We start from the raw sequence: 13,012 nt of genomic DNA, 5'->3' as shown, positions 1-13,012 counted from the left end.
CGAAAAAAATTTATGTGACGCGAATTTCGCGAACATTGATCTTCCGATCCGAACTATCAATTTACTATTTACACGTATCAAAAGTATTATTATAAGAAAAATAGTTTGCACATGGTGTATAAAAAGTAATGGTCACGCTGTCCGTTCGGACCATTTTGAAGTTGCAAAATATGAAAGAAAACCTTGTATCCAACATTACACATGAAAATACTAATCTTACATTATAAAATGCTGATGTAAAGTACACTTACAAATCTTTCAGAATCCTCTGTTCCTCCTGCGGATCCACAGCACACTATTATTGACTCACGCGAATACGCAATCGCTAAACTATACACAACGCACTTTATAAAATCGTGACAGCGAACGAGAAGATGTTACTCCGACCGCGATCAAAATAATACTGCGATTTTAATCGCTTCGCTCCCACGTGCGTGTTAGGGTCAGGTTATACTACGCAGGTCAGACGCTAAAGGTGTACAAACACTAGATACAAAAACAGGGTAATCAAAATCTGCCAAATTCTGAGAATCTGTTTACCCTGTTTTTGCATCTAGCCTTTACAGACCCTCGGCGTCTGACCTGCCTAGCATAATCGGACCCTTATGTCGCGACGCCGGTATTGTTTGTATAAGGTCACAGACGTGTCATCTCGCGACTATTTTTGCTCCGATGATGCTACGATCGAAAAAACGTATTGCAAGTGATAGCGTATAATATAATTAATGAATCTAATAATGAAGCACGTGAGATATGACGTCTGTGGTATCTCACGAACGGTATCGCGTCGCGGGATAACACGTCCGCGGCATAGCAAAAGCGGCATTGCGTCGCGAGATAACTCGTCTTTGACCTCGTACAAACAGTATTGCCGTCGCGACATAACACGTCCGTGGGAGCGAAGCGGTTAATACGATTTCGGCGCGAAAACTCAGCAGACAATGTATTCGATAAAGAATACTGATCGATTGAAACAAAAGAAATCGTTTCCAAGGAGATACTGATTTTTCGAGAATCATCCGGCAACGTCGATTCTTGTGAGTTCGGACATTCGGTTCCTTCAAATTCACATTCTTATATAAAAGACAAGTTTTGAAACACATTTGAAGTGGTTAGAAATAAAGTGGACATATGTCGGAAAGTGCGTCGGGCAAGTGTGCCCACATTGAGCCCGGAAGACGGGTACAATTATTAAAAAATGAGCCTGTTTTAATGTCCCCCGAAAATTTTAGTCTGGATAACAAATGTCAATGACTTCTTTCTCCATGACGAATATACTCGTCGTACACAGCTCAGACGTGAAAGTATTCTGCGTAATCGCCAACTGTAGCAAAGGATTCTCAAGTATTCTAATTTCGCAAATAAGTCTTCAACATGAAGGATGTCGTGCCCTGGTTGTTCAACGTTGGGAAACTCGGTGTTCCACGTTGGATTAATGCAACTACCGGAGGACGCGACAAATTTTGTTTTACATCGGTCCGAGGCGACATAAGCGATGTAGGACTGCGAATATAAAGTGCCGTGCCAAACTGCCGGGTCCCTGCTTGTCGGAAGAACATTTTTATGTACGGCCACGTTAGAGCGAACACTGGGGGTCCCAAGTTTTTAGGTCGATCTCCTTGCATCCCCTGGCTTTCATGCGACTTAACGAGCTTACCTCATGCTTCGTGAGCGAATTGTGTGTCTCGAGTCCCATATGAATGGAACCGATCAGAATAGTCTACGAAATCTCGTGCAAAAATATTCGCTAATCAAAAACGCTTAGCTGGGTCCACACAGATTTTCAATTTCGTGTCGACCAATTTGTGCTGTGAGATGTTTTGCTCCAAAATGTGTCTTTATAACTGAAATAATTTTTGTTTGCTTGAAATGTAATGCTAAAACCGAATGGAGCATAATTTTATCTTAGAATCTTTTAAAAAAGTTTTTAAATCTTTTAAAATAATAAATATTAAATATCGGAAAATATTTCAATTCCCACTTTCATTGAAGATATAATTTAATCGTGAATTATTTTGTACAGAACGATTGCTATGTGATTATCGTTAAATTTAAGGCCTCAGGGTCCAATAAATGAATTTTATTCACAATTACTGCTAAAAATCGAAGATATCACATACCGCAAGCTAATATTTAATAAACGAGCTTTGGAAGCAGCTATCGTACTTTATCTGTTCGCAAGGAAATTCCGCTTCCACTTCGAAAACTCGTGATTTCAGCCATTAAGCGTTATCGAATTCTTTATCAGTGAAAAATGTAACAATGACCGATAATCAGTTGGCGAGCGATCGCGACTCGAAGAATTTCGAGTGTACACTTTCCGCGAATGTTTGCTTATTTTTGTTACACCGATAGCATTCCCCGCGCGGGAGCATTTTTAATTTATTTGCTAATTGAGATTTTTATGTGGAGGAAATTCAGCGGAATGAAGTGAAAAATGTGCCACGCGAAATGGAACAGAAAGGAGGGAAATATCCTCGTGACGGGCACAATAACTGCCGCGGAAAATCCGCGGTTTTCTCGTGGCCCGGGCCAAAAAGACGTGAGTTATGTTGCGAATTCCGAATAGCCCGTCGCAACTCTGAATGTTTCACGAAAGAGATACTCCCGTGGAAACGTCTCGGAAGAATGTGTCATATCCATGAATTTCGCTTAACAATTCTGTTTTCCTTCTTTCCCGACGATCTATCTCCGCTTTTTAATAACGGCAAATTACGATTTTCTTCGGTTTCCGAATGACGCGCAGCCGTTGAAATGTATGACAAATTTTATCCCAAAAGCTCGTTCTCGATTAATGCAAATTCCGAGTAATTTTTTAAGAAAACATATAACGTGATTCAGTGCGAGGACGCTTAGAAAATAATGGAACATTAGCGCACAGATAATCGCGTCGTTTGCGTACACTTGTGTTATATAATAATCTGAAACGTGCGCATTGCGAAATCATAAATTATGCGTTTATCGCAGAAATGAATAGGTGAGACACAAAACCGTGAAGACGTTAGACGAATTGAAGTCTGTATAATCTTCGATTCATTAAAATCATTGAAAGAAAAATCCATTTGTCCTCAACTTCTATTCTAAACAATTGACTTTTTTTTTTTAATTTTGCATAAAGATCCACACAGTCGTCTACTGATAAATGAGTAAACGACAAACAGGAATGTTAGTCACAATGGAGATTCGTTTTAGCAAGAAACTCATGAATCACGATTTCCCGTTAAATTCGATTACACGCAATTAGCACATCACGCGCGCCTCTAATTTGACTAATCGGATACTTCTGGACAGGTAGCGGCAGTCAATCTAGGCACAAACACCGGCAGAATTGCGAGGAATTCCTTATCTCGCGTGACACGAATAATTGATTACTTTGTTTGAACGATCCTCATCGATCTTCATTCTTTATTTGTCCCTGCACGCTTCCGATCAACTATCGTCGGGCTCCTTGTCGATAAAACGTTGATCAGCCACTATTCCAGTTGCTGGTTAAACACCGAGGGACATCTGTCGTTCGGAAAACACGCATTATCGTCGGAAAACATCGTTTTGCAACGTTGGCAAATGAAACCGCGGAAGATTAACAGATATTCCGAGAATGTGCTACAAACTGCACTTGAACATTGATATCTCTCGCATATTAATGGACGAAAATTTGTTAGAAATTGTAGGAATTAACACAAAACTTATCCCCACTCCTAGGAAACCTAGAAGCCTAGTCTCCATTATTTCTGGAAGAAAAGCAACTGTGAAACGCGGAGTCCAGATTATTCGAATTCCCTGTCTAAACGATCAGAATTTTCTGTCTTTCAGGCAAAAAGTATCGAGGGCATGATATCTCTCGCATATTAATGGACGAAAATTTGTTAGAAATTGTAGGGATTAACACAAAACTTGTCTCCACTCCTAGAAAACCTAGAAGCCTAGTCTCCATTATTTCTGGAAGAAAAGCAACTGTGAAACGCGGAGTCCAGATTATTCGAATTCCCTGTCTAAACGATCAGAATTTTCTGTCTGTCAGGGAAAAAGTACGGAGGGCATGATATCTCTCGCATATTAATGGACGAAAATTTGTTACAAATTGTAGGAATTAACACAAAACTTATCCCCACTCCTAGGAAACCTAGAAGCCTAGTCTCCATTATTTCTGGAAGAAAAGCAACTGTGAAACGTCGAGTCCAGATTATTCGAATTCCCTGTCTAAACGATCAGGATTTTCTGTCTGTCAGGCAAAAAGTATCGAGGGCATGATATCTCTCGCATATTAATGGACGAAAATTTGTTACAAATTGTAGGAATTAACACAAAACTTGTCTCCACTCCTAGGAAACCTAGAAGCCTAGTCTCCATTATTTCTGGAAGAAAAGCAACTGTGAAACGCGGAGTCCAGATTATTCGAATTCCCTGTCTAAACGATCAGAATTTTCTGTCTGTCAGGCAAAAAGTACGGAGGGCATGATATCTCTCACATATTAATGGACGAAAATTTGTTACAAATTGTAGGAATTAACACAAAACTTGTCTCCACTCCTAGGAAACCTAGAAGCCTAGCCTCCATTATTTCTGGAAGAAAACCAACTGTGAAACGCGGAGTCCAGATTATTCGAATTCCCTGTCTAAACGATCAGGATTTTCTGTCTGTCAGGCAAAAAGTATCGAGGGCACGATACGTCTCGTTGAATCCCGTCGAAGTGGAAAGCATTCTGCCTAATTCCACTTGTCCGGGCGATGCGAGCCGTTTCGAATTTTCCTTCGCCGGGCCACACCCTTTTCCATTATCGGCGTTCAAGATTCTTGTTGCGCTTCGAACCACTCGTAACTTTCGGTGCGGGATTCGCGAATAGTTGAATATCGATGGGAATATCATTGCCGGGGTGGCGTCGATACGGGCACGGTTGCATACGTGCATGCACATTGCACACGTAAGCGCGTAATGCAACCCGCGCCTGCCTCCTCTTCTGCCGAAGCTCAGCCAGTGATACAGCAACGCGAGGGCCGGTGATACACGAATACTGTGCGTCAAAGACATAAATTCTCCCGGTTCTTGACGGCTAATATTTCATGAATCGCGGCGGGGAAACGAGACCGTCGTCATATTTGTACATTAAAATGTGCGAAGTACCAATATTTCCGGACTCGTTTCTTCCCCTCCCCCCTCCCCCCTCACACGCCCGTACATCTTGTCCCGCGGCAATAAATAAAAAATTATTGAACGAGCATCAGGCCAACGGGAACGAAAATTTATTTCGTGTCTTTGCCGCGTATCGAGTTCGGCAACCTGATATTATTATCGATCTTCGGCCCGATGCCGATGGATGACTGCCATATATTTCGCAGCGGTGCAGTCGGATTGTCTTCGCCAACTGCATAGAGAACAGCGTCCTCTCTGGGCCAGATGCATCTGCATCTTTTTCGGACCGACAACTTCCAGGTCGAAAGGACTCGCGAGGAAAAGCAAGTCGGACGTCAGAAAATTTATTCGGTTAATTTTTATTACTTATTATTGTTTTTTATTATTACCGGGATATTAATAGATTTTCTATTCAAAGTTAATTATTTTCTTCTAAATGACGGCCCCAGAAATAAATTTTTTATCAGACCGTGTGTTACTTGAGTTCTATCGCTAGATTGAGAAATGCATCGGTAATTGAAAAATTTATTAAGAAGCCTTTCGATGTAAATCCTGTATTTTTAAGAGATTGTTTACCGCTTGCACTATTAGTACATTCAGTTCTAAATACTCACCACGAGTCTGACTCGATGTTATGTTATTTACAAAGGGTTAAGTCACATTTGGTAGTTGAGGTGTTGAGAACTTATTGGATTGTCAAAGAAACGTGTCGACAGCAGTTGGAATAGTTCCATCACTGGCGAATCGAACATGCTCTGACAACAGCGAGGCTGTTGGCCACGGATAAATTTGGAATCGGATAAAATCGGCTCGAACAGACTGAATCGTAACTGAGGATTGTGCTCGATTACATCTCCGCGTTTGCAGAAGTTCTGTAACGCTGACACAACATTGTCCAACGGGAGTTTTAACCTGCGACACACACGGGGATAACCTTTGTGCAGTTTATCGTCTAAATCATTCAACTATTCTTCGAAAAATGGTTATTGCCAGGTACCATGGAAAATTGTATAGAGCCTTTGTGCTTGATTCATCGCTTGCTGATTCCGAGAAAGTTCATATTAGAGGAATGCACTCGGACGTGGACGGTTTATAAGCATTAAAGTAGTTTTAATGATGACGTGGTGTTATTAACGCAAGGTTAATACGCGGTATTCAAGGAATTGTCAAGTTCGGTGGATTGACCCGACAGTTTGGTCAATTACGTGATGGGTGATCAATGACAAATATGCTTCTCTTGAAAATGACGACTAGAGATGTACATGATCAGAATTTGTAATAAGCTCTCTATTAATTGAAGTCTTGTTTCCTGAACTAGATGAAGCTTTTGCAATTTATTGTATTAATTTGCCAATTTTTCTACGGTGATGCGATGATATAGGTCTGATAGAGGTTCATTTGCGAATTTGTCTGATCACTTTGTAAAAAAATTGAAGAGAAGACTGTGATTAACCAGTCCATCAACTTTTAAACAAAATTAAAATCATTTTTATTCCATTTTATACTTTATACAAACGTGGAACCTCTCGATGGATTGAATGCGATTGCCAGTATGAGTACATCTTGGAATCTCTATCTCGAATGAAATGAAATCTGAACTGTATGAAGTTCCTATAATTTGTGTAACTAATTTGCCAATTTTCCTGATTACCTATGAAATCTGAAGAGCCGTGAGAACGCGCCGAGTGGAATTTCGGAGCGGATCAAACGCGATTGCCTAATTACAGGCAATTGCGACCGGGGATCCACCTTGAGTTCTCTGAAATCATGATTACTATGCCGTTCGTGTGTTTTTCTGCATGCCTACGTCGGAATCCCTATTGTACGACCTCGACAATAAAAAGCGGCCACCTTACGACCGCGATGAGTCGATCGTCGAGGAATCGTTTCGAGGACTTTCTAGGTGGCTTCTGCCATGAGTTGCCGGCACTTTCCATTGTTCACACGTGATCGGAAACCACGATGATCCTCTGCGCAACGATCAACGTATCGAAACGTGGTTCACCGTTCGTGACTCTCGTTGAACGACATTTTAATGGAAATTATTTTTCGACGCGCTTCTCGAAAACAGTTTCCGAATTTGGTTCTGCTTTCGTCGCGAACTTGGCGACGTTTATGCGAAAGATTATATCATTGACAGACGATGGCCGAATAAATTTCAATTACCAGACGATGATGCTCCATTTACAAATTCAGTCGAAGAAATAATGGCTGCGTAACGGCACATGACTTTAATCACGTGTCCAGTTAAGCCCAACTGTAGTCACGCGCAACAGCATAATAATTAACCTCTTAGGTGGCGCGGGTCAACAATGTCGTTCAACTGTCGACACGAGAGTTCATCGTTGATACTACATCTTTTCGTTTAGGACTCTCATTGATTCCATTAGGTCTTCTTTTTCTTCCCGACTTTCTTCTTGCTGCTCCTACGAATCCTCGCGGTTTTAATTGTTCTGACAAACAACGTGCGACCACGTGCTCGCCCGTTGCCAATAGAAGTATAGTTCCTCAATTACTGATCATTTACTCCCTGGTCTGATTTCTTCTTAATCTATGCTTTTAAAAAATCGGATACTCCGAGGTGCTTCGTATAGTACCTCTAGTTCGCCTTTGCACTAAAGATAAAAATTCGAATGGGAATTTGCCTGGGACCTCTGACGATCATTATACCAGAAGAGGACTAACTCAACTAAACTCTTTTCACTCATTTCTTCACGGTCAATTTTTACTTGAAACCTTCATACGATAGAAATGTTGCAATAATTAAAATATTTAATGTGTTTGATTTCATTTGCACAGATTCCGTGCGATTTTGATTTTAATACGTCTCTTAGCATCAAAACTGTCGAGCAGGTCGAGTAATGCTCGATGATTGCGAAAATTCATACTCAATTTGCGAAGACCTCGAGACCTTCTCTGAAGCGAAAGCATGCAGTTTTTACGAAAGAAAAAATCCACCAGCTTGTAAAACGTGGTGAGATAATTGTAAAAAAACACGGTGGAGACTACGTAATTGGTTAAATGTCATTTTAAGATGTAGCTGATTGTGTTTCATTCTCGAATCAGACACGAACGCTCGCAATCATCTGGTAATTTGCCACTGAAGCAGCGTTGCAGTCAGCAACAGTGAATCAAGAACTGTGCAAGCGATCATTTTGATTTGGTAGTTCTAGGACAGGAAGAAGCGGAAGAACACGAACTCACCGGAGATTGGCAATGACGACGGAGTAGCTACCCTCAATGTGTATCAGGCCGACGTTTTGAAGTATAAGGCCGGTGGTCAGCATGCCGATTAGGGCAGGAAGGGTGGTCAAGGAGAACAGCCATCCCCCGAAGTGCGCCGCTATACAAAGTGCAGCGAGGCCGAACAGCGGCCCGCCAGGAGCAGCGTCGTCGCCGATCATCGAGTAGACGACGCCCCATAGTAACAGCCCTAACAGGAACAGACATAAAATCCTGGCGAATTTTCTGTAGCTCGGACAGAATGGCTGGGGACAGGCTCTCCTCCAACCGGGCGGCTCCCATGACGGAGTGTCGTCGCGACCGTGGCATCGCGCGCAAAATAAGTATAACCACGACCTGCAACAAACGTTTATCGTCGATCAGCTCGGAACACGTCAGCGTACGGGACAAAAATTTTATAGTATTCACTTCAGCACATGCGGCAAAGGCGACACGCGTTGCCTCCAAATAATATCAACGAACCAAATTTTCGGAAAATTGTTTCAACTGTCGTATCTTCGTAAAAGAAAAGGATCCTATAAAAATAAATGTAGACCCTAGTTTTACAATCTATCGTTCATTTTCTACTTAGTTGCTCTTGCACGATCCGAGTGATGGTTTCGCATCACACGGGAAGCTAATAAAAAAAAATGTAACGTTTGTAAAACTGGTAAATTTTTTTCATGGTTAGGAAGATTAAAACTTCCTCTTTACAACGACACCCTAAAACTTGATGCACTATTTTTCTTTTCTTTAGTCGTTTCACCGAGGTTTGATGAGAGGGGTACTGCCAATTTTATAGCAATATGAAAGTACACCACATTTATACTTTACACGACCGAACTTGTTCCTCTGTTTTATAAAACAGTTAAAAAAATTGTACATCATGCTTTAGGGGTTCGTTGCGAAGAGGGGGCTTCGATCTTCAAATCTATGGGAGATTCTGTCATGGAGAAAATTTGTTTTAACGCTTCCGGAGACATTTTAGTCAAATTTGTTGCAAAGATGACTGTGGATTTTATGCATTTATGCATTTATTACACGAGTGGATTAAACACAAAAATATTACTGGTACATTACACAGCCTGTTAAAATTATTAGGGGAATAATTCCTTTTTCTTGTCATTTTTATTTCGCATACGAATCCACAGTCTACTCGTGACTCAAACAATAGGCGATATAAAACGTATCTTATGATCTGAACTAAGTGCCACGGTTCAAAATCGTTCTTCATTAATTTAAGGGGTGAGGATCATAAGATATTACACCGTTTGCAATTACCTATGGTTTCGCGGTAACTCTAGCAGATTCCGTAACATATCGCCAGCGTGTTGTGTTGTACAATATATGTATCGTATTCCGACCGACGATATTTCAGATATTTTAAACTCGAAGTATCACAAGATCGGGAAACACGAAGTCAAAGGCGTGCACGGAGAGCCTCGGAAATACGAAACACAAATAGACTGCGCGAAGCGCTGTGTGCTGATTTAAAAGTTCTACGTAAGTCGCGGTTACGAGGATCAAGACGAAAAACGGGAAGTAAAGTCAATATACACAGCGGATTCAAAACGTTACAGAACCGAATCTTTCCGGACGTATCAGTCCCATGATCTTCACTCTGTCCGTCGGTGTAGCACGAACATTTCCAATTTCCATGTTAAATTATACCGATTTCCTTCAAGCAGTTCGTCTAGATTGCAATTTTTAAAATGTACACTTCTTAATGCGGCCTCGATTTTTTAAACGAAACGTACAGATCAAATATTTTCCACGATTATTTTAAATGAATTATCAGTGCGATTTTTATTCAGCCAATTGGGCTGGTTAATGTCAACTATTTGCTATTGAATTTTTTTAATGGAACAAGCAGCCGAGACAAATTCTGTTCCCTGAATTCTTTTAGACGAATTAGTATCATGATCTCTATTTCTTGTACGAATTTTACACACTCGTGATAAAAATCAATAGATGTTAAGGAACCAAAAATCTGATTCAATAGTGACTTCTGTCACGCATAAAGTAGCAGCTTTCGCTTTGGATAACACTTTTCATTTCCAAAAGGACATTCTAGGCCATAATGTATCCAACTAAGAAACTTGTTCGTCGATGTTTGCCGGAAGTGAAACAACGTCCGAAGAATACTAATGCCTTCCGAGTGAAACGTGGAATCTGCCTAAAAGATCTTGTCCACTATAGACTCGGCGATCTAGCGGCAAGATTGCACATGAATCAAATGTAAACAAAACGAAGAATGCTTTGTAGTCCCGATATATCGCGAGATAATGACAATATAGTGATCATGGCCTTGGGTATTCCCACGATTTTCGTTCCACACGCTCTGTATCGTTCGATTCCACTGTCCCGTTACGTGATTCTCACGAGCCTAATGGGTTTTTCAACGAGCCGGTGGTTCGCAAACATACTTCTCGCGGACTTTCTGAAACGCGGACACGCGGATGATATCTAAAGGAAACTTAGCACCGCGGTTGATTTGATCTCATTAGACTTTATGATCTTATCAAGGCGATTGGAAATGACAGTCTTTGTAACCGCGGACTGTTACATCACAATCTCGACGACGCTTCCTAGATCCGTTACAATCAATTTGATTAGAATCGCCTACCTCGAATAGTTTTGTCTAATTTTCTTTAATCCGATGCGCAAGGATAGTCCCGCAATTTGTCCGCGATTATGCGACCGTAACTGCGCGTGTGTGTAAACAGTTCGAGAATTATTTCACAGTTAGGTCGACTCGCGATCAGCTTCCGCTCCGTCTCGTTTAAATGTATCACAAATTGATCTACTACACATTCTTGATCACCGTTAATCACCGATCGATGCTCGACCGTCGTCTTATTTTTCTTCTTTAATTACTGCAACCGGATCTTTGCGAAAAATACTATGTATTATCGGCTCTGATGCTCTAAGATAATTGACGGAAAAAAGTTAAACAAGACGCTTGACAAGATAAGTGATGGCAATTTTTCTGGGCTCGGCGTCCGAACGCAAAAAGTGAAATCCAATCTGATGATCGCAATCGGCATTGTGATCTCATGTTAATTCTTATCGCTGTCCATTTATCTCAAATTATAATTCCCGATTACACGATGTCATATGACAACCGACTTAGGCGCTGATATGTATCGAAAAAGGAACAAAAGGATTAACAGTGTTTTAGAGTGCAAGGCTACGGATTTTCATGCAATTATTGGTATTTATGAGCTAATAATGTAATTCGGGTTTGAATAAAATTTTTTACAGCTGTTTTGTCAAGATTTTCACATCGTCTCTACTTTCATCAATTTCAATTAGTCGAAGAGGATATAGCAGTATTCTTAAATTTATTTGTTTATATTTCACGTATTTTATATTTGTCCAGTATGTATAAAACTTTTGTGGTTTACTTTCCGTCAAACAGAAAAATTAATTGTACTGAACATTTGATTGAATCTTTTGTTTTTTGTAAAATTGTAGAAGATCAAAATTGCTATAAATGTATCCAATCTACAGTTTAAATACCGGCATGTTATCAAATATCGTAAAATGATATTTTTCTGATTGTTACGTTGGACGGAATTATTTTATAAACAATGCTAAAATTAAAACACAATTGTTGAGTGAACCATTGTCTGACGGATGCTGGGACTATTCTGGCGGATACGTACACACAATAAACATCACCGAAAAATTGTATCGAACATTCCAAACATGTTTGCAACGATCACAGAGGAACAATAAATATTATATGTTTACACACCATAAATGCATTCGCTTCTCTTCGATTATTGCACAATAATATCATTTAATATCTCGCGATACTAATATGCTATTATTACGTATTTATGCCTGACAATGCTCGATGGAAATAATTAATATGATTAACTACTCAATTATTCAAGTACGTATATTAGACAAAAGCACCAAATATTAATAGGAACTATGTAGCACCTCTCCTGAAATCAGAAATAAATTTTTCCAGTCTCTTTAAACATATAAATATTTACGAAACTTCGTCGAGATTATTTTATTTAAAACATCACAAAACCTTTAATAGAGAGAATCCACTTTTTCGGTTTGCAATTTTTTGTAAAGAGGTTGGGCCCTTTTGAGAGTGCCAAATTCATAGCAAATGTTAAGATTTCTGATTATAAAACAATGAAGTTAAAGAAAATTTTTAAATATGGCTTTTATTATACAAATCTTAAGGCATATTCATGCACTTTTAGTTTCTACAAAGCATTTGTTCAGAAAATACATTAGATTTTCCAAAATTGTTGCTTTTTCTGGAAATTGTACACCTTTGAATAAAAAATCTCACTTTCCATTAAAAAATGTATAGTACATCCCCTGTAAATATTTATAATAAAAACCAGAAATAGCTTTTTCTTTTAGTCCAGTCATATTATAAAAAAAGGGGGAAGCAAAAACAGAAATATTCTCTAAGTCCACATTTCGAACTTCCTTTTAGGTTCATTCTTTCATAAGAACTACTGACCAGTCAAAATGACTGGTTCCTAATTTTTCTTCCACAATTATTGAAATTATCAAAAAAGAACCCTTTAATTCGGTACGAAAATGGTAAGAGCGCAAATCAAAAAATCGGAAGACTTATCGCGCGATTACGCCAACACTTGGAAAGCTACGCTATCATACTAT

The 13,012-nt window shown here is 39.7% G+C and overlaps 1 protein-coding gene across 2 annotated transcripts in view; it reads right to left on the bottom strand.

Annotated features, from left to right (window-relative positions):
* Positions 1-13,012, bottom strand: part of Nha1 (Na[+]/H[+] hydrogen antiporter 1) — a 97,989-nt gene that overhangs the window by 53,380 nt on the left and 31,597 nt on the right. For both annotated transcript variants that reach the window (XM_076802689.1, XM_076802688.1), the window contains exon 2: positions 8,336-8,710. In XM_076802689.1, coding sequence (XP_076658804.1) covers positions 8,336-8,710 — 375 coding nt within the window. The remainder of the gene's footprint in view (positions 1-8,335; positions 8,711-13,012) is intronic.

The sequence above is a fragment of the Halictus rubicundus genome, chromosome 17 (assembly GCF_050948215.1).
Source record: "Halictus rubicundus isolate RS-2024b chromosome 17, iyHalRubi1_principal, whole genome shotgun sequence".
NCBI classification, from domain to species: Eukaryota; Metazoa; Arthropoda; class Insecta; order Hymenoptera; family Halictidae; genus Halictus; species Halictus rubicundus.
Note: the sequence above shows the minus strand (reverse complement) of the source record. Positions and strands in the feature narration are given on the sequence as shown.